Source organism: Trachurus japonicus, chromosome 19, assembly GCF_045865225.1.
Source record: "Trachurus japonicus isolate A0001 chromosome 19, Traja_1.0".
Classification (NCBI taxonomy): Eukaryota; Metazoa; Chordata; class Actinopteri; order Carangiformes; family Carangidae; genus Trachurus; species Trachurus japonicus.
Genome location: NC_140925.1, coordinates 7,569,470 through 7,595,629, shown reverse-complemented (window position 1 = coordinate 7,595,629; position 26,160 = coordinate 7,569,470). Strand labels below are relative to the sequence as shown.

Genomic DNA, 26,160 nt, shown 5'->3' with positions numbered 1-26,160 from the left:
GCATTCCCAATGATTGGATGCTGTTTTTACAGGGTTGTCCGTCTAACCGGTGTCAGACTTCTTCTTTTTTTCTGAGTGTGAAAAAGCATTTAATTAATTGGTTGCAGTGTGAAGAGGATTTCAAACAAATTTGTAAAAATGCTCCAGAATAGGATCTCCAACTCCACCTTTAATACATTAGAGGATAAACTCTAAAGACTTTGTCATAGTCTGACTTTTTAGAAAAGAACTTCAAGTCAACACTTAACTCTTTGAGGCTTTGATTTCGAACCATGACGTTCCCATCAATCTCAGCATGCAAACTGAGAAGTTGGTGAACATTTTACTTACTAAACGTCAGCATATTCACATTAGCATTATGAGCAGGTTAGCATGCTGATGTCAGCTTTAATCACAGAGCTGCAAACATGGCTGTTTGTTAGCCTAATGTTTCTATTCTTTTCTATTCGTGATTTGCATTGATACACTTGTGTGTATTTTGTAGCACAGTATATTAACATGCATGTAGAGGTGGATTGCTCTGCTGGTCCTTTACCAAAGATGAACATTTACAACTTCATTTCTGAAGTCCTATTGTGTTGTATGTGTAAACATTAATATATGGTTTATAACACAATGGTCAATTAAGTCGATAAATGTTCTTTATTTCAATTATACAGTTATAATATCAGGTCTTTAAAAACTCTTCATGGCAGAATTTATAATAGGTACTATATATAAATCATGTGTTAAATGTTTATATAGTGCCTATAGATGGCAAATATGGGGGACTAAGAGAAATTGTTTCCGGTTTAGTAAGTTTCAGATGATTTTTTAGTTATTTTAGAACTTTTTTTTTATTTTTTCAAGGCAGCGCATCTTGTGGCAGCTGTGACTCAGAGCTCTAGATGTGTCAGGTGCACAGGGTGGGTGGGAATTGGTGGGTTGGAGGTGGGGTGGGGTCAGGATTCAGTTGGAGAGTCAGTCTCATGGTGCTTTTAAGTGCTGTCTGAAATATTGTAATTATGAGATGAATGCCTATGATGTACAAGCCAGAAAAGTCAGAATAGCTGAGTGGCACTTTGGTGTTGCCTCCCTCTCACAGACATGCACAGGGACAGACACACACCGAGTGGCAGCAGGTCAAGCGTAGTGAATATTAATGCAGCACAACATCAATTATACCAGCAGCCATAATTCTGAAAAGAAGCTATTTTTGTTCACAGGTTCAGAAACAAACTTCCTCTGCTGCAGGATTTGATAGCCTTGTGAAATACAAGAGCCTGATTTTGGTTTGTGTCAATCTTTCTTATCTGCAACAAGCAGTAGCTACTTGAACAAATCACACATTCAACTGAAGATTAACTTGGAAGAAGAAGCACTTGAAGGCAGCATTATTTCTTTAGGCCCTTTATCCTTTCACTGTATAGTTTCTGGTTAGTTTGTCGCTCTTCATCGTTAAGAAAGCATATATATATATATTCATGTATTATTGGTTTTAATTGGTCGTGTAATTAGTTAGGCAAGTATTAGCTGCTCATGTTGTATAATACAAGCAGCATGTTGCAGCTTGGCTGTCATTGCACCATCTGGGATCCAACAGGTCTCAGATTAACACAAATGTTAAACATCTCAACAGTGCCAGAGCCTGCTGCTTTTCACAGTCACAGAGACAAAAGATGCACTTGATGCTCTTGTAAGACAAAGGTGGCAGAAAGTGTGTATTTCTTTATTTTGACAAATGTGCAGTGCACCACTGGTTGTAAGAACATCTTCCATTTGCATTAGGTTTCCCCGCCATAATTCAGTGCATCGGCGCTGTATAAACTTTCCTTCTTATTTGAAATGGTTTGTAATAGTGTTTGTCAACAGGTGAGTCATTCATTCACTACTAGCATCCAATTTTAGCCCCCGACTCCGCATAACATTCATGTCCTCACACCCAAGCTGAATTTAGACCGCTGACCGCCGGTTCAGTTTACTCCCCTCTGACGTTTGTGCGTTCATGTACCCACTAACCAAATTATTGTGTTCATTCATTGATTTTGAAAGACGAGAGGCCAAATGACATACTGTATGTGATACAGATCGAGTCTTTCCTCACACAGCTGAGGGGCGATAGATCAGTTCGGAGGCTCGAGATATTTCAGGAAGTTTTTTTTTTCCTCCTCTGAGAATGTCTGGTTTCATTATTAATGTGATTATATTAATATATTTTTAAATTATTTATTCACTTTTGAAGAAATTGTGTCAGGAGCCACATGTTCTATTCTAGTTTAATGCACTCTGCCTTTGAGAAATGATCATGGCAGATCATGAGAATGGACTTACAGTGTTGATCAATGACCCGTGGTGTCAGGGGGACTAGATTTAGGCGAGATAGTGAAACCTAAATTTGGAGGCTTAGACTATTGATCAAAGTGACAAAGAGGAGATGTGCTGCCTTACTGGCTTAATGACCACATGTACTTTTCTGGTTTCTGCTCCCATTAAAAATGTATCCTGTCTATTTTCATTTCATTAAAACAAAGTCCAATGGAAGATTGTTTAACCCTCTTGATGTGTCGGTAGCCAACTAAGACTAAAGATACAACTTTTACAAAAGTAAACTTTACAACAACAGTAACATAATGATCACCGGTAACATAATGACTCAATCAGAGTTTTAAATGTTAGAAAAACACCTTCCGTCTTCAAGGTGTCTTCCTGCTTGTGACCTTAAGATGAAATCATCTTTGGGAACCTTTTAGAAAATAATTGGACACAAGCATGAATGGCAAACCATGAATCTTTGAACTCTGTCTATACTGGCATTAAAATCTGATCATTTCAGATGTGGTCATTAAAGGGCTGAGGGATAACAGCATGACGCCAATTAAGAGTGCTTCATGGCCGTCGCTTCCCTAAACACATCCTGTGTCACGACGACATCAAGGTCGAGTGTTTCACTGAGCTGTGCTGGTCCAAAGGACAGAGATCATGTCACATTCAAAATGGTTTGGACAGAAAACAAAGAATCCTGCGTAATGTCCATCATTTGTACTTTGTTCACAATCGCTCAGGCCTCAGAACTTCATACAAAGTTCAACAGTATTATACAAATATGGCTTTATAGGTCACACCAGAGCATGGCAGAAACACGATTAGCTGGACTATTTGATCTGTCTATTTAAACAGTCTGTAAAGTAACTAGTGCCATAGAGAATAGGTTCAGATCACACAATACTGTCTTCATAGGACATTAAATTAAATAAATATTTAAAAAAAACATAATTAAACAAAGAATTAGCATCATGGGGTGCAGAAGTTACAGTCCCCGCTGCAGCCGGTCCCGGTTTGAATCCCAAATATGGTGGCCCTTTGCTGCATGTCATTCCCCCTCTCTCGGCCTCCCAATTTCCTGTCGCTCTCAACTATCCTATCAATTAAAGGCAAAAAGCCCCAAAAACATACAAAAAGATTGGATGTCCCTTTTACAAATACATTTCAAAATCAAAGCTCTATAGTCCCTGTCCCTGATCCTACATGTCCCGTATAATGCAAATGAGCAGCTTTTTTCATTTTCCTTTACTCAATCAAATATCAAGAATGTTTTTTTTCCTCATCTAAAGAGTTAAAAACATAGGGTCACTTATTGTGGCTCACATGTAAAACCATATTGAACAGAGACAAATGTTTCTTAAGGACTCACTGCACATCCTAAAAAAAAGATATGTAACCCCATTTACTGACAGAAATCCAAGTAGAAACACTCACTCCATAACAAAATGTGTCCACTGAGCCATTTTTAGAACTTCATTTCGTTAAGTGGCTCATTTAACCAATTCAAATTTCATGTCCCATAAATATAATAACAAGCCTAAACTTTCAATTTGTTTTTGGTCAAAGCCAATCTATTTCATGGAGGCATCAACAGATGTGTTTATATTATTCAACAGGACTGCACAAAAAAAATGAAAGTACTGTCGGCAAGAGCTAAAACATTTAAACACACCAGAGTCTGTACAGTGGTACTTTGAGCCAGATGCTAACACCAGCATGCAACATGACTATAATGACGATGCTACCATGTTGATGATTAGCATGTGTAATGTCAATGGTATTTATCTTAGGTTTGAGAGTTAGTTAGTATACAGTGAAATAAGACAAATGTACTGATTTTTACAGCCTGATATATTTGGATTATACAGTTTTTGACATCAATATATTATTCCTAAAGCAACTTTAAAGTTTAATCATTATCAGTATTGCATTGTGGGATTTGATCCAACTTGGCAATAGTTTTAATACATTTAATATGCTCTATTGTTGCCATGGTTGTTTGAGCTCATGGTGTCATGATATTGTGTAGGGAGTATCAGACTGTTTGAACCACCTATTGATACATACTGTTGTAGTATGAACTAGTTTGTGTTTGCAGCTCCTCAGATAATGGGAAAGATGCCGAGTTATTGCCTGTTAGTGCCAGTTTGCCATCATGAAACTAGAGCCATATAACTTTATGTCCCTTAACAGTTTAACACCCTACTCAACAGGCGGCTGAGTGACAAGGCAAACAGCATGTTCTTTTCCCTTTCAGTCTCTAACCCAAAGTCTGATCCACTCACCCTGATCCCCTTAAAGGGATTCAAAAGTGAGATTTGACTTAAATTCCCCCAGAGGCTCCGTTTCAAGGCCGCTCTGATAAGAATTTTTTTTTTTTCCTTTTCAAAATAAATGATGTAACCTTGGAAAGACTCAGAGGTTTTGGTTCACGTGGTACAATGACTCCAGCTTAAGGAATATGTTTACCCGTTTTATTACAGTAAAACACAACAACACACTGGACTTGAAATAAAACTTCACTCAGTGCAGTCCACAACTAAATAATGGAAAACTATAGTGTCTGTCTGAAAAGGGCTCCTACATGTGGCCTCTCATTTGTACGTTGCAGTTTCACTGAATTTTCCATTCCTGTATTTTGTTGGCTGCGTTGGCTACTAAGTGAGCTAGACATGTTATTATAGTCTTATCAGGTTAGTGCTGTAGGGCTCTGGACAGGCTGGAGGAAGTGTACCATGGTCTGCCGGTGGTCTGCTTGGCTCTGACTAATGACTCTGAGCATGATTGAATTTCTTTGTGCAGCCAGCTATTTAGTAATAATAATGGTTGAAATCTGTGTATGTGTGGGTTAAAAGCCATTTTTCTTATAAAAAGGTATAAAATATGTAAGTAATTACACTCAAGCAATATACTATAGAATCAGACTTTTTGCATTTTCTGAGACTTGTTCATTTTTCTCTACTTTATTTCGCACATTTCTGTACTTTTTACTTTCCTATATTAATCTGACACTCACAGTCATTAGATGTTAAATGCAAAGCAGTTCATTTAAAATGAAGAACATGTCAAGCTCAACAAGATTTATAACGAATTACATTCTCATTCTGTCTGGACATTGCAAATATTTATCTTCCAATACAATAAATGTTCACTTTAGCTAGACGGTTGAATTTTCTCTTTCTCTGCTACTTCATCTTTATTATTTCATTACAATCACTTTCAAGTACAGTTTGGGGGTTTTAATTCTCCTTAAAACCAAATTGATGACTGGCAGGCTATATTGAAGATCACTTCATTGCTATTTTTGATCATTTTCTGTGATTTGTTGACAACAAGAAAAATATAAAAGTCTGTACTGCACTGTTTCTTCTCAGTGAACATGGGCAGTGTAGTTTATTTTGATTCAACCGCACACTCGCAGACTTGATGCCTTAAATACCTACTAGTGGACGGTGTCTGAGAATAGTACGTTATAAACAGCCTATTTATGCCTCTTTGAGCAACATTTGCTGCTAAAGCAAGTTCTCAGCTGCTTTAGAAAAATATTTACACTTTCCTTTTTTCTTTTTTTTTAAGAAATCTCTCTCCATATACTCTACTGTTCTGTATAGGCACTGTATAGACACTGTTCTGTCTATAAAGTTATTGTCCCAGCCCCATTCTTCCTGCATCAGACTGCTGGCAAACAGATGCTCTTGTCATTTAATCATAGCTGTGTAGCCCATATTCATTATTCATTCATCCATCCATTCACCTATTTCAATAGTGCTGCACCCCCCTCCAGCTTTACAAAGATTTATGATGGAGTGGAAACACAACACATGTTGCATAGTTGCATACCGGGAGGTCTTGGATGCTGGCTGCCCTATCGCTTTGACACACAATAGCCCATCCTGCATCTGGAGAATGTGGCATGCTGAGATCTCGGGCTTAAGCGCCAGAACAAAATGGACCATTGTAATAGTGTGTAGGCTATACATGGCACTTATCTTAATGGAAACCATATATACAGTGTGCACATATTTCTTCCCCCTCTAACTATGTAAACTATATCAATTAATTCCACGTGATGAGCAGAGATGTTGAAGAAAAGCCACAGGGAAAGTGATGTGTGACACCATTAAGGCAGAGGAGAAGGAGGAGGAAGAGGATGTCACGGGGTAAAGAGTCCAAGTCGTGTTAGCCTGGAGGCTGTGGGGTGTTTCATCAGGGAGCATGGCTAACCTCTGCATCCAGTCTCAATTTCCTGCTCTCTGAATCATGCCAGTCCCACCAGACAGGCAAACAGACAGACAGGTGGAGAGACAGACATGTGGAGATGAAGACAGACAGACAGACAGACAGACAGACAGACATGCAGGCAGCCCACTCACTCAGTGGAGCAGAAACACCAGGAGCTCAGTGGCTGCCATGGATACAGTCCTGGAGTCTCTTTGCAGCTCTTACTCTGTATGTTTACTGTATGCATGTGTGCATGCATGTGCGTAGGTTTATTTTGAAAGCCTTGAGCCTGGCCAGTGGCCACTATAGACCTTTATGTTCTTGGAAGTGGCGATTGGCAAGTGCTCGATCATATTCTGTGATCTGGCAATTACAAAAACCTAGATAGTAGTTTCTACCCACAAAGTTTTGGTTCCTGTAGGCCGTACAGTACGCTGATCTAATCAATATTTCTTTTTTCTTTTTTTCCCTTTTTTTTTTTTTACCAACATTGAATGAAGAAATTGATGTGGAAAGCGCATCATAGCCTATAATATCACTTGAATCTGCAGTTCCCTGGAGCTCTGGAAAATTTCAACATCTTTGAGCTCATTGATTTGATTTGACAGTTTTGCAGCTTTAATGTTTCGGTCATTGCAGTTACCAACTTTGTTTCCAGATACGACTGCAGGCAGCTGTTTTAATCAAAGAAACCTCTGATGAATCCACTAACAAAGAACAAGCAAACAAGACATGGACAATGAATACTGATTGATCAGGGTTAAAGACTCAACACTAAATGAATGCCGCGGCTCCCGACAGTATATGCTAACATCATTACCATAAGCCTGTTGCACTTTCCCCAAGTAGCTAAATATCAGTCATGGTAATTTCGACTCTTTTCTTTTTTTGTTTTCATATTAATTATGAATCTATTTATCCATTAAACTCATAAATACACGCATGACCCACCAGAGTAACTGCTTACATCTCCTGTAGGCTCAGTCACAATGCTAGCTGCTCCCTGCCACAGTATACAAAGAACTTCTGATATTCACAACAATATTTTGCTTTACTGGCTTATTGTTTAATTAACCACAATGTGGTTTTGTATTCAGAGGTAAATCACTGAATTAATGAACTGAATTAATTGTTTCTGTTACTGTTTACACAAAGCTAATGTATATACTTTACCATATACAGACATTCACTCTTCCATGGACATTGGTTTTAATGGACCACTATCATACCTACCTTAACGCCTCTATTGGTTTCTGAAAAAAAAACGTTATTTTTTTTTCTTACAGTTCTTTGTTCTTAGGAAAAATAGTGCAAAGCGATTGTGTTGCAACATCAATGACAGTAAAAAATCAGATTTCAAGTGTTTTCTACTTGTTTTCTTCTTTTAGGAGGTCCATCGGATCACCACAGGCGATGGCATCATCAAACGTGTGGACAAGGATGATCCGGCAGCCAGTGAGGTGGGCTGGATGACCTCCGTCAAAGACTGGGCCGGAGTCATGATATCAGCTCAGACACTGACAGGAAGAGTCCTGGTGAGTTTGCACTCAGTCATCATCCTTCGTTTAATCTTTGATTGACATCTCCAGCTACTTTAGCCTACATGTAGCAGGCCGTCGGTTAAGACGTCAGTGAGATGAAGCGTGACAGCTGATCATGATCATCTGCAAACTTCCACATGACAGCTCGCCGCTCGGGTTGAACTCCCTCAAAGTGTATTTTTCTGCGAGAGCGCCTTGTGAAAAAGATTTGTTATTATAGGACGAGCCAGAAACCTTGCTCAGGAGGATCTCACATCTGACAAGCCGCAAATTGGGCACGCTTGAATGTTCCTTGAATTTATATCTGCGTGTCCGCGACATAAATATACCGTTTTGAAGTGCTTATCTTGCTGGCTCATCTCTCACACAGGCGGGCAAAACGCATTAAAACAACGTCAGGGCAACAAAGAGGAGAGATTTAAAGAGTGTATTAAGGTCATACACCCCATAATGCCCACAGACGGCAAAGGAGGGAGGGACATGTACAATTTACCAATTGAATTTAGTCAACTTAACCAGTTGCTATGGTGTCTGGTGTGTCTGTTGACGCTGTCACGTGGAGATCACGTGTTTCACTTTATACTGTATAGGATTAAAGGAATCAATGAGACCTCAGTCAGATGCTTATTGTGCAACTTCCACTTTATGTATGAAGGAGACTCTACTTTATTTTCCTGTGAGATGATTTAGTTATAAATGCTTGGCAGAGGAAGTAGTAAGACTGAGGCGTGATGAAATGAAATGGCATGAGTGTGTGCACCATGCCAAGGTTTGCCGCAGTGCTCAGGGCTCGATCCCACTTTTCACCCAGCCCCCTAGATGTGCTGCAGCGTTTCCAGTTGGCTCAGAGAGCAGAGGTTGTTAATCAAGAGTTGTTGGTGGGCAGCCTCACTCGGGCGTTATGGTTTGATGTGGAATATATTAACGAGCCACTTGCTTGCATATTTGTGGGGACAACAACAGCTCCAAAGCTGGAAGTCTTCTACTGTTCTCTCACTGTGGCACTTCAGGTCAAGTGTTTTGGTCACAAAATGCTCATATAATATAATGATGCTCCTGCTTTGAGTGGATCTAGTCATTTAAATCCCAGTCAAGTGAAGAACTTGTTGTTTTGAGCTGTAAGCTTCTGCAAGGAGGCAACAGATTCCTGGAATGAAATGAATCACTTTTGTTTTTGCTCTCACTTTGGCCTAAAAACAGCTCATTTTCCTCATCCTCCTCCAAATGTCATGAAGCTCTGATGAGTCAGGATGAACTCAGGTTGTCCCCACCGCAGCAGCTTCTATTAGTTCGTCCTGTGCGCAGACGCTGGTGGCGGTTAATGGCGACAGTGACATATTGCCGAGAGAAGCGTGACATCATCTCAGCAGCACATCCTGCGTTTCCTTGTTTTTCACTTTGAACCACCAACGCTCACCTCAGCTCATTTGTGTGTGTGTGTGTGTGTGTGTGTGTGCAGCTCAAGTGCTTTGTCTCAATGATGGCCTGACACACAACTGTTTAGCGAGTGCTCGTCTGTAACCATGGCAACTGCAGCTTACCTAAACAGGGCAGATGTGTGTTTTCTATGTCAGCCTGTTTAGGGGGCACATTAAAGCCTATTTGCAGGCCAGCTGAGAGGGAATTTTACTGGCTACTGAGATCATACAATGGCTTAAACGGAAGTCTGGCTGTGTGTTTTTATTTTATACATCTGTCTGTCTGTGTTTGAGTACACGTGAACTGCTATTTCCTCATCTGGATTGTTTTCTTGGCCTGTTTTTTTTTTTTTTTTTTTCACTTGCAGTGTTCATAAATAAAGGCCAGCAGAGGGTGGAAAATGCTATAAATTACAGCTCTCTTCCATGATTGGTTCGTGTGAATCCGAGTGAAATGCGTATCCTCTAATTAATTTTACCAAATTAAACCTGCTTAAATAATTAAGCAGTGATCTGGATGAAGTCGAGGAGAGAATAAATCCTAACCCTTATTGACAATAGAGGCATGGATTATGTAAAAAAGGACTGGCTGCAGAATGGCTGCAGTATTTTTGTCATATTGATGTAGGTTTATAGATCTCAGTCAAACAGACATTTTGTTCATGTCTAGAGTTAATTATAAAGCTTTGTTCTGTTCAAAACAGTGGTGCTAAAGTACTTCACAGAGAGTATAGAAAACAAAGAGGAATAAATGTTACCAATCAAAACAACAAAAAAGCTAAGTTCCGACTGAGCAATGAAGTTGACGTTTTAAAAAAATGTGCAAAATGTCAACAGTGACCACTCTAACATGATAAAACTCAAAAGGCCCAAACCCAAAACATAAACCCCAAATTTTATATTCCTGTTAAAATATGCCTCAGTGCTGTAAAAACAGGTTACATTTTATAATCTGTCATTTCTAACTGATCAACCTCAAAGACTGCAGCACCACTTCACTTCACTTCACCCTAATATGACATGTTGCACAGTGACCTGAGCTGCACACTGGGCTGAATGTTTACCTCTGGTGGAGGATGTTGAGTGATAAACAGGTGCAGGCTGCCCTGCAGAGGGGCCTGCAGGCCTGATGTTCATTCGCCCGGCTGGCCACACATATCAGCAGATTGTAAAAGATCAAACCTTGCCTTTAGGGCTATTTGATTAGCAGGGAGGACACTTCCTGATGACCTTTCAGTCTGTAAATGTTTATCTGCTGGAGATGGGCGCTCTGCTTCTCATGCGCTCATCAGAAAAGGAGAAGCCTCGTGTTTACTCTCCTAATTTCAGGTCAGCAGCATGCTGCATGTAAGAACATGGTTTCCCCCCAGATCGGGGACACAGAAGGCTCCCATCTGTCAGTTTATGCATTATTGCATTTCCCCTCCCCCAAGTCACTTACGCATCAACTAGACCACCGTCCCTATTCATCAAAAATGTCATCACGTTACTGTTTGCGTGCGTCAAAACAAACAAAACTTGCTGTGGGGGCTGAACAGGTGGCTGCAGCTCGTACCTGTGCCAGAAAAACCCGGCGGGTCTCCGGTAATGTCATGCATCTGTTTCCTGTTCGGTCGCCCCTTCCCTCGCCCTGATCCTCAAGAACCTGTTGGAGTGTGATAGAGCCGGTCTGAGGTTAGTGTATTCTGGGGGGAAATGTGATTTCTCTTAAATGATGGGGTCCTGCTGAGTGACATTTAGCCCCCTTCTAGACGTCCACAGGGGGGAGTGGGGATGTCACAAAGCTATTATTCTGGCCACAGAAGGCTTTTCTATTAATGGAAGCCCAGAACTGCCCTCTGGCACCGTTCAGTTTGCAGCCCCCTAACCCCAATTGCAGTCACAGGGCGAACAGAGCCTGTTGTATTAAATGCAGACTTGGCATTGTTGGTTAACACCAGGGTGTAATAACCCCCTTTATTCAAAGGATTCAGATATTACATTGGACAATCTACCATAAATATTGCTGCTGTTTTTTTTCTGTTTTGATTTGAGAAGAATTTTTGAGTTTCTATGTAGAACATTTTCTATGGCAATTACACATGACAGTTCCTATTATCTGCTCCGTAGCAGGTTAGACAGCACGCAGAAGAACTCACTCTGAGTTCATCAGCAGCTGTCAAACAAAAAGTGCCGCTCAGCCGATACAGTTGTCTAGGATTACCGGGGTCAACATGTAGAGACGTCCTATTGGATGACCGGGTGAAGGAGTCGTCTTCTGCGTTGACCGCTGTTTCCCAGATTTGATGTCACCTGGGAGCAGCTTGCAGGGGGGAGAGGAGAGGTCTGAACAAAATTATAGGTGGGCCAGAAGGGCATTTTAATCAGGCGGACAAACTCACCTCCTCCTCCTCCGCCTGAGAGAGGCTTGGTGAGCAGCGGCAATTGTAGCACTACATGGAAAAGCTTTTTGTCTGATGAGAGTGGGGGGGAAAAAAGCAAAAGGGAGAGAGAGTAAACACTTTTGTGGGTGACATGCTCCTTTCTCTCAGAGGCGACTACGCTGCTGCAGCGGCAGAAAATGACCGAAGTGGCATTCGCAAGTGATAGAAAAAACGTATCCCGGCCTCACACGACTGAGAATTCAGCTAAGTGCTGCTTCATTATCACATTTCCATCACTATTCAGCTCGGCGTGAGAGGATTCAAACAGCATTTACTGTACTGTACGTGCCCCTTTCTTTGACATTCCCTGTTGACTGTCGTCGGCCTCAGATGAGGACGTCACTGTCGTTACATGTAACGGATATACCACCAACACGCCCCCGGCCTTGTGGCAAAGACAGGAGGGTGTTCGCCACCTGTGGATTCTGATGCCGGTGGGATGGTGTGTGACTTTCACCGCGGCTGGTGCAACAGAGTGAACAACGTGGCAGCGTCACTCGGCTCTCTGCCCGCCTCTAAGTCTGCCGCTATTTTGGGGTGACAGCAGCTGCCAGGCCTGTTCTGTCAGGGCCCTTCCAGGAGGAAACAATGCCATGTGGGGCTAAAGTTATTTTGCTGCTTTTATAGAGTCCCCAGTTAGACAAAGAACATCTTATTAAAGGGATAGTTCACCCAAAATTGAAATTTCACTCATTATCTACTCACCCTCATGTCGACTAAAGGCTGGGAGAAGTTTCAGAGTCCTCCGTGGCTTCTCTGAGTTACAGGGGGTCTCGGCGTAGCAGTGCATGTCCATATAACGGTTGCAAATGGATACCAACTGTCTTCGTAACAAAAAGACACACCAAAAAACATCCAAATACCTCCATGCTGCTCGTATGTAATGTCCGTCTTGTATTGAAGCCCTGAAATGTGAAATTGTCCCGAAAAAAATTAAATAAGTCTATATTTCAAGCTTGTTTTGTAGTGGAAGCTTCTCGAAGCTCCTCTTCCTGGTTCGTCCAAATTTGATGAACCGGGAAGAGGAGCTTCCGCTACAAACAAGCTTGAAAAATGGACTTATTTAATTTTTTTCGGGACAATTTCGCATTTCGGGGCTTCAATACTAGACGGACATTACATACGAGCAGCATGGAGGTATTTGGATGTTTTTGGTGTGTCTTTTTGTTACAAAGACAATTGGTATCCATTTGCAACTGTTACGGACATGCACTGCTACACCGAGACCCCCTGTAACTCAGAGAAGCCACGGAGGACTCTGAAACTTCTCCCAGCCCTTAGTCGACATGAGGGTGAGTAGATAATGAGTGAAATTTCAATTTTGGGTGAACTATCCCTTTAAGTCGTTTCCTAAAACCATTCTATTGTGAAAGTGCAAGAAATCTGGAAGTACAACAAGAATACATCAGTTAGTTTTTTCAAATGTTTTTTTTTGTTTTTTAAATGATTTTAATTATAGATCATTGTTGTAGAAAAAAGGCCAGTGTCTGCTGCAGTATTACTAATCAAACAGGCACATCACACATGCTAAACATCAGCAGGTTAGCATTGTCACAGAGTATTAGCATGCTGATGTTGGGATGCAGTTCAAAGCAACTCTGTGTCCAAGTACAAACTGGCAGAGCAGCCAACAGCAGTGAACTCTCGTGCACTCTGCTGCATAATCAGCCGCTCATTTACATTGTCTTCCTGTTTTTCCTCCATCTCATCAGTTTTCATCATTTTCAGAGTCATGAGAGTTACAAGCGAACCTTGTTCTGCTTCAAAAGAAGTGGTCAGGGTCTCCATGCAGCAGGAAACGTCTTCAAACCCCTTTAAAAACATAGTTTCCTGAACATGAAGACTTTTGAAACCTTATCAGCTACATATAGCTGCCAGTTCTTTGAAGGCATTTTTTTATCTATGTGTCCATGTATACACAAATATGGATAGTCATAGTCATAGTGCTTATATGATCCTATTGTTGGGATCTATAGTTGTGTAAGGTTTATATTGAAGCTCATGGTGCTATCGAACACACACACTGTACTTCAGCTGAGGTTTTTGAATTTTAATCCAAAGGATGAGGCCGTCTTGTGCCTTGTTGACTGGTTTGCTTTGTGTGGTGTCTGGAGAGTCTGGAGTCTGTCTAGATTCATAACATCATTAATATTTGCCCTCAGCAGCAGCAGCAGCAGCAGCAGCAGCAGCAGCAGCAGCAGCAGCAGCAGCACAGACAAATCTGAGAGTCGCTTTGACACATTTATTTGAGGTTGCCTTGACCCGTGGCCATCTGCAGATTGAGAGCTGCTTGATCCTGAACTCTCTCGGCGCTCGTGGGGCCAAATTCTTGCAGCAATCATACGATTAGTTTTGGACACCAGCAAGTGTCAGGTGTGATAATTACCATCTCCCCTCGGGGGGCGGGGGCAGAAGGGGAGGAGGAGGCATTTCTAATCTGGAACTTCTCTTGGAGGCCACATTTTCAGCAGGATCTCATTTGTCACAAACACTCAGAGATGTAGTGTAATTAGTTTGTTGGAGCAGCATCATATTCAGAGAGCAGAAGAGGTTTGCGATGACATTGGTCCAATTCCAAAAATCCAATTCAGAAGCATGAGAATGATAAGAAATTGGCAACCATCACAAATTTGCCTTTCCAAATGTGCCTCTCCAGATTTCATTAAGAATTATTAGCTGCACAATGACACAGCAATCACTGCAGAATTGGAGCTCACGTAGCCTTCACATCTCATCTCAACCTTCCCTCCCCTGTCAAACAGTAAGGAGGTGTGAGTGAAGAAACTCTTGAATTCTTTTTGCAGCTGGCACTTTACATCAAACAGGCTTTTCCTTGGCAAGTTCAGTTTAATTAATTAAAGCGCCCACTTAGCGAAAATGAAAAGTTAGAGGTTAATAGATGTTGTTGCAAAATGGTCACATGACAGGTTATAATATTAAAAGTTCGCTTGAGGTTCATCCTTCACTCCGAGCACTTAATTGCAATTAAACTGTCTCCGACTGCATAATATGAATCTAAGTATGTCTTTCAACGCAGCGAAACGCACGCATCTGCTACGGTTACAGTGCGTCCACCTTACTAGATGCAGAACATGTTTTACATTTTAACACATGAGAGGAATTTCCATTTCCATTGTTGGCGCAGGGCAGAGTTTCTCTCTCTGAGTGAGAGCCCCTCCTCTCTGAAGAGCTGCCAGAGAGGTGAGTCATCACTTGTTCTCCAATCAACTAGATTTTTCCCCTCATGTCGATAGACATCAGATTTTTTTTTTAGACATAAATATTGTGTTGTTTGTCAGCTCCCTGTAGTTGTTTGCAGCTTTCTCTTGTTTTTCACCACTTAGAGGCAACAGAATTACAAACTCGTATTTTAGCTGAGACAGACTCAGCGAGAGGTCGGGGGGAAGACACTTCCATCCCCTCCCATCCTAAGCTCTTTACGCCTCCCTGTGAGAGTGGTTGGGCTGCTTCCAGAATGGCTTAAATCACGGCTAAGCCACTGTGGGATTTGGGGTTCTACACTGCATGTTTTGATTGTGGGTATTTTAATATTTGTATAATGTAGTAGAATAAGTCTAAGTCAGATTAGAACATGCTGTTGTGGTCTAATGAGAGTAGATCTTTTGAATCAATCCTGCCGCATGAAGGAGCAAAGAGATTCCCGAGTCAAAAGAAGCAGCGTAACACAGTGGGATGTTCCAGCGGGCTTGACCCAAAATGTTCAAGGATAGCAGCGTTGTTTTCACAGCTCAGAGAGGACGTCGTCGGCGCTCATAGATCAGATCGCTCCCTACTACTCATAGTGACCAGTGTCAAACAAACAGAGGCTCAGGTTTCAGCCCGAGGGTAGTTACAGTGCAACCTATTCAACATGAAACATAAACTGAGCACTTGTGCAGAGCTGCCAAAGGTTTAAGGAAGGATCCAGTTTCCAAGAGCTTTAATATCCATTATTTTTTTAAATATCTCTCTAATATCTCTAATGGTTAGAAGTCAAACCTCTGGGTGCTAAGCAGACAAATTGCTTTTGGCCGCAATCACTAAAGGATCACATTGAGGTTCTGCATTTAAAATTGAGGAAAATCAACACCACTGAAAAATTCATGTTTGTCTCATTCAAAATGTATTACGATGTTGTAAAATATGAATTAAAAAGGTAGTAATGAAATGCACGACTTTCAAAAGTTTCTGCACCTGGTTTATCCCAACAGACTGAGGAAACTGTCTGATATTTAAGGGTTGACCCGAGAGAAGCTGGTGTGAAATCTGCAGATGGAGAGAAGCTGTAGAATACAAACGGTGGATAAGTGAGATTTTAAAAAAGTGAGAAAACTTAATATCGGAGAAACACAACACTTTAGTCACAGCAATTAAGAAAATAGCAGCATAGTCAACACAAGGCAAAAGAGCAGGAACACACTGCTGTCTGTTTTCTTGCAATAGCCTTCTGCATGAATACAGTATGTAATTGCTCTGAGCTTTTATGGCTCACAGCAGACCAGGCCACTGTGATGTGACTGAAACAATGAGTAATAAGCATAGGAAAGCTGGTTATATATTATTTCATCTTTAGGTCAAAAGCTATGTGTAATATTTCTTCTCCTGTTCCTCTGTGTGGATGAACGTGCACCAATTCCCCAAGAACATCAACAGTAAACTCTCACTCATGCCCCGTTGCTTTCCAGACGTGCACAAAATGTTTCAAAACAGCAGCATCAGACCTTAATTAGCTGCAGTTTATGCAAATCAGACCGTGCTCATTTACATCTTTAGTCTTTAGTAAATACCACGCTAAATTGAAAACTTGAGAAGATGCACAGTTGCGTGCCCCTCGCGACCGGAGAAATGTCATCGGCTAAATGTTTGAGGGATATTTTTGTAACCAGCCGGTCGAAGCGAGTCGCTCGGTTCGTAAAAGTCAAAACGTGCTCGGGTACCTTTGTGTAAACTGTCGAGCTGTTGAGTTTAGACGGTCCAGTTCAGGCTCCAAACATGCAGCACCCAGTGATCATGTCCTTATTTGTGCAATGATTGGGTCGTTGTCATGAATTTTTCATCCAAACACAAAAAGCTTGCTCACCACAGATTTCACATGTTGTATAAACAGTTTAAATAATCGGAGTGTCTCACTGAAACGCTCCATTATACATTCAGCAGTAGTCAGGCCTCCTCAGCACAACTCTATGACTCACTGCTCTCATGGACTTATTCCACTTTTTCGATCTCTCTTCTGCTCCCCATCCTAAAAATGTACTTTTTAGGAAATAACCAGCATGTGCATGTTACTCATCACACCTGATGAACAAAGATCTCTAAATAATGATTTATTTTTTATTTTTTAATCTCATCAGCGCACTCAGAAACCACTGAACCCATTTCCCCCTTTTTCCTCCTGGATGTTCTTCCTCTTCCTTCTTTTTTGATTCCCAATAAAAACCTGCAGGAGCCTGTAACTCCATGCTGCGCGTTCTCAAGTTCGCCGAGCAGCACAGATTAGAGCTCGGTGTGTTGATGTTGAGCACCGGAGTGAATCTGGAAGTGTGAGTGGCCGTGGACACCCTGCAAGGCTCTTTCCTCCAGGCTCAATTCTCAGGAGTTTACTGCTTTTTGCTGACGACAACAACAGCCATTTTCCTCTGTGGCAATCACTGCACCAAGCAAATGGAAGGAGAGAGGGTTGATTTTTTCTGTTCTGCAGATTTCTCACAACTTCAGTCGTGTTTCAGTCAACACATGATACATTCAACGAGGCCGGTATTTATACTATATCATAAATCAACTTGTATCAAGCTGCCACATACTTTAATTTGGTCAGCAGCTGTTAGGAAAGTTCACCGGTTATTTTTGACCCACTGTTTTCAACACCGGATCCCGTTTGCTGAAACATGCTAATAATGATAGCGTCATCGCCCTCTCACAATATGTGTTGCAAAAATATAATGAGGCTATATGATATATCTAAACTTCATTGAAAAAGTTAAGTTTGCAAAATAAATATTAAAGTACATAATTTTGAGTGTTTGCATCTCACCATCATCTCAGACCTATGCAGTCCATAGTTTGAGACAGTGTGTTTGGGGAAGTGTTTAGAAAACATAAAAGCAAAAGGAAGAAGACAGATGTGTCTCTTTCTTTTAATTCCCCATCGATAGGAGCTCCAGGGAGACACTGTGTCTCCTTGGCAGGACTGAAAACTTTAAATTGGCCCCTGGGATCTTGCCTCTAGTGCTTCCCCATAATTAAATAATAAACATTTGCCAAAGTGTCAAGTGCTGTTTATCGACTGTATAAATCAGAGGATGTGAAATAAATAAGCGGCACATGAAGTTGCATGCAGTACTCGTCCAGTGGCTGAATTCAGTTTACCTCATCCAGTACACTTTCATAAACATTTAAAGTAAATGGCAAAATTTTCAAACTGTGAGACACACTGGAAGGTTTTTTGGGCACAGCTGGAGACACGAGTGGTAAATATACTGTGTGGGAAACGAACAGATGCTTGCGGGTGTTTCAAAAACCAACAGGAAATTGGTTTTTGGTTATTTGGTCAACAGCTGCAACATCAGTGGTTGTGACACCCAACTCATCATAAACAGTAGGAAAAAAAAAACAGTTCCTTTCAAATCACTGCACTTCTCATTAAAATTAAATTCTCACACACAGACATGATATGTGTATTTTTAGGTCAATGTTTTCTTCTGTTAGTCGTGTTGCATTTTAATGTAGTCGAGTGGAATAACAACAGAACATATGACAAGAAGAGATAAACAATAATCTCCCCACAAGGAAAATGTCAGCACGGGTTGTTTGATCACTCATACAAAGCCTGTGACTTAAAGACACATTCATTTGCATCCAGTCTCCTACTAATAGTCAGAACAGTAATCTCTTTACACCGTGAGGGCGATGTTTTTCCGATATTCACCAAGTCATTTGGTTAATCTTCAATAAACCAGTGCTCATATAGGTTGTTTTTTTTTTTGCTGCACTGACAAAACCTCCCCATTTTGTTTTATAGGTGTGAGGTCGAGAGAGGACTGCTACAACACCAAGGAGACTGAGTGTAAATAACGTAGCCAGGAGCTTTTATTTTTTAGTAGTCCCCTGCTATGAAACAACCTCCCATTCAATATCAAGTTGAGAGAGACTTAAGAGGGTTTTAATAGGTGTGTTGGGCACAAGGTGACAGGTTGTCGGTCGGTGTTTAAGCATTTTTGATGTGGGTAATTATTTTGGGGTTATTGCCCAATAACGTCGTCTGGAGTCGTGGGGGGTTGCGGCATTTTTCTGTTCTTGGCAAAATGGATACAAAAAGAAAAAGCTTCTCCTGTCGCTGTCTCTCATTTACTGTAACAGAGCCTGGTTATATAAGATTGGATGGTACGACACATGTTTGGACTCTGGTCTCTTCATCCCCTCAAAGGTTGCCATGGTTTGGATTAGGTCAATAGTGCAAAGTGTGTTTTCTCTTGGTCTTAAACATCTTGGACCATAATTAGAAAAAAGAGTTCTTGCTTAAACATGCTACACTTTGTTCATTGTGTTGAGTAAATGCTACCAAACGTTGTTGTGGTACGGGTAGGTCAAAGGCTTTTATGAGTAAAGGTTTCTTAAATGCCAGATGAGACAAACATGTCCAATTTTGTCCTACCATTATATTCCATTTATCTGTGCTATAGATTCAATTGTAAATTCTGCTGCTGGTCCCATGTACGTAAATGCGGATGGATCCACAGTGGGAATTGCATCACAACTTCATAGCAGGTCTATCCCTCTGGAAATGCTGTAATGCTGATAGTGATCCCTAATGATGTGGAAGCAGCTGCATGCGGCTCCGCGGGAAGCCTGCAAGACAAAGGAATAATCTGCTCCTATTGACGAGATGAGAGAGAAATCCCTTAAACCCACCGGTTTTACTCTCGAGTGTGAAAGTCGCAGGCACAAAAGAAAAGCCACTGATGACGGCCTGCTTAGGGTAACTGTACTGTCTGCACAATGCCTCTCTGCTCATCCTGGGAAATATTGAGAATGATGCAGTACAAGCCGGAATATTACATCCAGACGCTCGAGACGCCCAGTAGGGCCGTAAGGTTTTCCCAAGGATCCCCAGAAAAATGATGCAATGTTCAATTTTAGTTGAATTAATTCATGTGTAAGTTTACTACTCTACTATATTGTGCTCCAGTATCTTATGCAACACAACCAATGTATAATTCAATGGTGAATTCATTAAATGAATACCTATATGGGTCACTAGGGTGCGCGTGTCAAATGTGGGTTTATGAAATGAAAATATTTATACTCGGACTCGCATTAAAAAGAGGCTGCGTTGGTGGAGAAGGCGTTGCTTTATGCATTCATGAGCCTATAAAATATGATCCACAAAGTCAGGTTGGAGCAACATTATGTAGATGTTTCCAAACTGTGAGATGCACACTCCCTGGGGGGATGTGAATAGAGAGATGTGACACCAAGGTGTTTGCTGATGTTGTAGAAAACAGCCTAGTCTGGTTATGTTGTTGCCGCATTTTTCTAGAATCCTATACTCTACCTCGAAAATCATAAATCCGACTTTATAGATGTGATACAAATAACCTCATATGCTCTTTGAGGATCCAACTATCTCTGGTGTCCATATCTATAAATAATAGAAAAAAAACACACCTCAGAACTACAGTTTTTGGTGGGGAATTTTCAGGTTTTGAAGTTTTATTCAGTATAACAGGAACTTCCACTAGCTAATTTGAAACTGTTTTAATTACAGTATACGAATATCTAAGTCTAGTCTAAATCTATAGCATTTTATGTCGCAGTGTAGATCGGAAAATGTTGTTATATATATATAATTATTATATATAGGCCAAGATAAGGTATAGTAATACTTTAAATACTAAAGATCAGAATGTCTCACTTCGTCTGATGGGGGCTCACAGCGTCAGACCTTGAAAACAGATCAGGCTGAAGGTTTATCAGATGCCTTAACACATCACAGAGGTTTATAATAATAATAACCACAAGGGAGGGATTTAACTTTGGAAACTTATCACATTGACAACGATTTTTATCTTTGCACGCAACGGTGGCCAGATTGATGGCAGAAATACATCTGTCTTGGTATGAAATAGTCTACCTGCTGGAATTAGCACTTGCACATATTTGTTTGGCCAACTGTCAGTTCATCTCGCTGCCTGTCTGTTTCCCCTCTGTGGAGGAATTTAAAGTCAGCGATGGGTGTGGTCAGAGGTGAAACACTTCACTTGATTGCACATCAGCGCTGCATCGAGGTTGCAACTTTACGCTTTAAATCATTTTAGAAGAGTTTGGTCCAATGTGACACTTAAAATGAAAGTTCATAAAATGGAACATTAACCTAATGCTTTCATTTTTAGGCTTAATGCCATATCTGGCAGTTTGATGTGCACGGTTCCCTCTTTTCTCTGCGCTTTTGAATGACACTTATGAACCAAAAACATTGCGGTTCAATTTAGTTTCTCCACCGACACTGATCAGTCTGATGTCCTTGATCATCCTGGACTAACTCCGTCAGGGTTACTGATGCTGCAGCTATAGCAGGATAACAGATTGAACCCATCCGTCCTTCGACTTCGCCTCAGTCGTGAATCACAAGTTATTCAAAACAGCCTGGCCGTGATCAGAAAAACTCACAATGAGTTAATTCTTAATTTATTACCACACATGTCTGGGGCTTGTATAATATTTATCATCCTTCTGTTGCTGTCGTCAGTGACTGCAGCCCATTATGCAATCTGACTGTTATATTGTCTGATGATGAGTAATGCCACGCTTTCTGCCAAGCTGTGATTTAGTTTTCAATTAGATCTGATGCATTCATACATCTCAATACTGTACTGTAAGTCATACTTCCTTTTTCTGATCAATCTAATGAAAACAGCCCACTCAGACCTCATATTTTTTCCCGGGGTTCATGTTGTGGGCTGCACTTGAATATAGAGGAGCACTGGGCCTAATCCCCCTCACTCTTTTTTAAGCAACTTACTAGGAAACATATGACAGCTGTCAGTCACTGGAGTGCTAGGGATCCTCTTGAATTTTTCTCATGCATTCATTCAAAATGATTCAAGGCAAAAACTCTCCAAACTATGAGAGATGGAGGACTTAAAAAACAAAAGACTTTAATTGATTTCTATCCTGAGTCACACTATATTAAGTCAGCTAATGTTACGTTATTAAAATTCATAGTGAGATCATGTTGGAATATGATATAAATTGAACATCTTTAAATCAGCTAACCATAGAAAATTACTTCTAATTTTTCAGAAGAGTTGTATCATAACATGCTTTATAATTATTCTACTAAGCTAAAGTATATGAAGACTTTTAAGTATGACTCATTTCACTGATCCTCGGGTCCAACTGCTCTGTAATAGGAGCTATTGTATGGGTAGGGGTCCCATGGGAGACCGTCCTCATCCAACCACCACTGATTCAAATCAAGCAATTTAATAGCAATTTGCATTTATACAGATATGATTGGTGCAGCTTTAAACTCAAACTAGATGTTTAAAATGAAGCTCTGTGTTTTTGTCTATGAAGCTGAGAACAAATGAGGGTGTTTTATAATCAATTAAAAGTCATATATATTAGTGGTCATGATAAAAAAAAATTAAAAAAAATGGACCATCCAGGTGGTGTTTCAGGTGAACTATTGACGCTGCCCATGAGCAGCTGTGGTTTTGACCTTTAAGCTGTAAATGTCTGTTTGTCTTTCCTGCCTGTGACCTTGTCAAATCCACAGAAAAGCACCTTTCCACTGATGCTGTGATCTGGACCGTTTAATCATGATCATGTCTCGTTCAGGCAGATGAGGCTGTGGACTGTTTGTGAAACACATGCTGGGAAGGTTATATTAAGATCATGCTTGAGGACGGTGCCAGGCTTCAGGAGCACCATCCAAGACCCCATTAGTATGCATGTTGTGTTTTTGCCTGTCACCACTAGCATGGGACACATGCAGACACAGGGAGTGAGTCCATGTCTGAGCTGAACAGGGACGCAGCTGTCTCTTTAAGGCCATATCTGTTGTTTTTTATCATATAGTTTACAGGTGCAGCATATATTTGCATGTATAATTGAACAATTTGACCTGTTAGCAGGTTGTAATTATGTGTAGGCTGTTTTTTGATGCTGTATTTACAAACTGAATTTGACTTAAACTGTATGAGGATTCATAATATGACTTCATCATATGATAAAAGACTTGTCAGTCAAGTTGTGACTCACAGCAAGCCTCTAATCTTCTCTCCCTCTTTTGTTCTTATGTGGTGACAGATAAATAATACAGAGTGTAAGTTGGATACATTATACTAAAGTCTTCCTGTTTTACTTTATAACGCACTTTTATAATTTCTTATTCCCTTCCCTCCATCTTTACCCCCCTCCTTTTTGTTTTGCATTAATTAGTTCATATATTAATTTTGTCTTTATTTCTTTACTCCCTCTTCTACTTCTTTCCTTACCTACTTCCTTACTTCTTTCCCAATTAGACTTATGTATTACTTACTTATTTATTACTTAGACTTACTTATTTTTCCAGTATCTGAAGGAAGTATCTGTGCCTTTTCCCAAATAATCCACTATGTTTGCAGTTAGTCTATAACTTTGTCCATCTGTTGTTTGGTAATGGCAGAATTTATTAGATCTAAAACTTGTGGCCAGCAAAAACAAGGAGCTGAAAGGCTTTGATGTGGGGAACTGTCTGAATTATTATAACAAATTATTGTTCATCCTGTGGTTAAAAATTCAAATATGGATTGGTGCCACTTGAAGACTGTGCTGCCTCGGTTCAAAATAGCCACAAGGTCGACACACAAAAACGCCATTAAATAATTGTTTACCCTCATCAGCGTAGCCTGGTAATTCTGATTGATTCTGACAATAATGGAGCAGTGTAATCAGGATTATTATTTTAGCCATAATTGTGCAGCCCTTTGTGAGGCCGGCCAAATGCTCATTGTGCGTAGCCCGCTCTCAGTGCTCCAAATAGAGAGGTGAGAGCCATCAAGAGGTCACAGTGAGGTCGGTGGGTGCCATCATGCGTGTTTTGGCAGCCAACATGCCAACCCCTTAACTGTTGAGCAATAACAGCGATAGCTTGAGAGTCGAAGTTGCATCACATGACACAGACGTCCTGTCAGCTCCGAACGACCTGCAGTTCAACAGTAACGACACTGTAAATGTCTCAGATGTTAATTTGGTGTCCGTGTGTTTGTCAAGGCCTCGGTCCATCACCTTTATGGCTGTTGTTGTAAAGATGCTAATTTACTGTTAACACCCAGGGCCAAGGATAAACTACGCAACAGCGCTGCAAACAGAGTCTAGTTAGTGAGGATGGCGCTGATGAACAAGGTGTGTCTTACATTAAAGGTCCGTTACGTGAACATTTACAGTCGCTCTAAATCCAATAAATGTGCATGAACATCAATGTATTTAGTGATTGCTGATGGAAAATAGGACTATTTAGGACTTATATTAACAAAAACATTCCACTGATATCTGCTTTAAGTAAAGTTCATCGATTAGGGGATTTGTGTCTTTACAAGATGATTCACAGCCAGTCAACAGCTAAAAGAAAAATACAAAATAAAACTTAATGACTATAGTGTTGTGATTTAAAACATAAGCAAAGCTGTGCTGCTGTTTTTCATGGTGGGAAATTGCATCCTAAAAAAGGAAACATATTCTCAAGTTCCAGGGGAAAACATTGAAGCAGAGAAAACGATATTCACTGCTATTCATATCACAGTCTATAATGGCGCTATTCAGCCTAAGGGTGCTCCATGATTTGCCTCCTCTATTATACAGCTCTGTATTTTGTGAGTGTCATTATGTGCGAGATGACTTATTAATCAATGTGGCATTTGAGGACAGACAGATGGCCTGTGTGGAACGCATCAACATCCTTAGGTCATTTTAATTTTGGAAAACAGCACTGTTATGTGCTCTTGTGGGGGGGATCTGCTCAGGGTCAAAGAGTCACCACACCAGGGCCACCGTGTCAGGGACTCGTGCGCCTAAGAACATTTTTTTTTAAAGTTGCAGAGAGTTAAAAGTAAGTGATGCATGAACTGGATGCGACACAAGGGAGGATAGAGCCGGGGACTGGAGGCATTTACTTAAACAAAGACAGGCCACTCGACTACACATTTGAAATATCAGGCATCCCACCAATGACAGCTTTGATCCCCACGGTGACCACAGGCTTTGAGGAATTACGGAACAAAGTGACCCCTGCTTCTGGTGAATCCTGTTTTTAGACCCCGTAGTCGCTCACAGAGAAACACAGCCTCCCACTGCAGAATCTTTAAAACATGTTTCTACCTTGACTGAATTTCAATGAGGCCTGATTCAAGTTCAACTGACCTACTGCAGCACTGTAATATTCATGTTTACTGTATTCTTGCTGAACTAAAATGCTACTATTCTTTTTCTGTCTTTCCTTTTATCAGTGATACATTAAAAAGCTTTGCAAATTAATGTTACATTAAAACACAGTACAGTGCTGCGTGAAAGTTTGTGAACCCTCCAAACATGGTGCCTGTGATTATGGCCAAATAATGACATTTTGGATTCATCTGTCCAGAAAAGAAGAAGAGGTTTGTCCAAGTGATCTCTGGCAAAGTTTAAATGGGCAACTTTGTTCATTCTTGTGAACAGAGGCTTCCTTCTACTAACTCTCTCATGAACGGCATGTCTATTCTCATCAGCGTAGCCTGGTAATTCTGATTGATTCTGACAATAATGGAGCAGTGTAATCAGGATTATTATTTTAGCCATAATTGTGCAGCCCTTTGTGAGGCCGGCCAAATGCTCATTGTGTGTAGCCCGCTCTCAGTGCTCCAAATAGAGAGGTGAGAGCCATCAAGAGGTCACAGTGAGGTCGGTGGGTGCCATCATGCGTGTTTTGGCAGCCAACATGCCAACCCCTTAACTGTTGAGCAATAACAGCGATAGCTTGAGAGTCGAAGTTGCATCACATGAAAGACCACCAGAAAAGAAGAAGAGGTTTGTCCAAGTGATCTCTGGCAAAGTTTAAATGGGCAACTTTGTTCATTCTTGTGAACAGAGGCTTCCTTCTACTAACTCTCTCATGAATGGCATGTCTATTCTTTTTTTTTTTGCCTGATTGTAGACGCATATACAGTCTTCCCAGAGGCTGCCAAAGAGGTTCACAACTCGGTCAAAGTGATGTGTGGGTTGGCTTTTACCTAATTTATT

At 40.8% G+C, this 26,160-nt stretch overlaps 1 protein-coding gene across 19 annotated transcripts in view; it reads left to right on the top strand.

The window, feature by feature from the left end:
* Positions 1–26,160, top strand: part of LOC146967304 (calcium-activated potassium channel subunit alpha-1a) — an 83,653-nt gene that overhangs the window by 4,318 nt on the left and 53,175 nt on the right. For all 19 annotated transcript variants that reach the window (XM_085761136.1, XM_085761140.1, XM_085761142.1 and 16 more), the window contains exon 2: positions 7,911–8,057. In XM_085761136.1, coding sequence (XP_085617262.1) covers positions 7,911–8,057 — 147 coding nt within the window. The remainder of the gene's footprint in view (positions 1–7,910; positions 8,058–26,160) is intronic.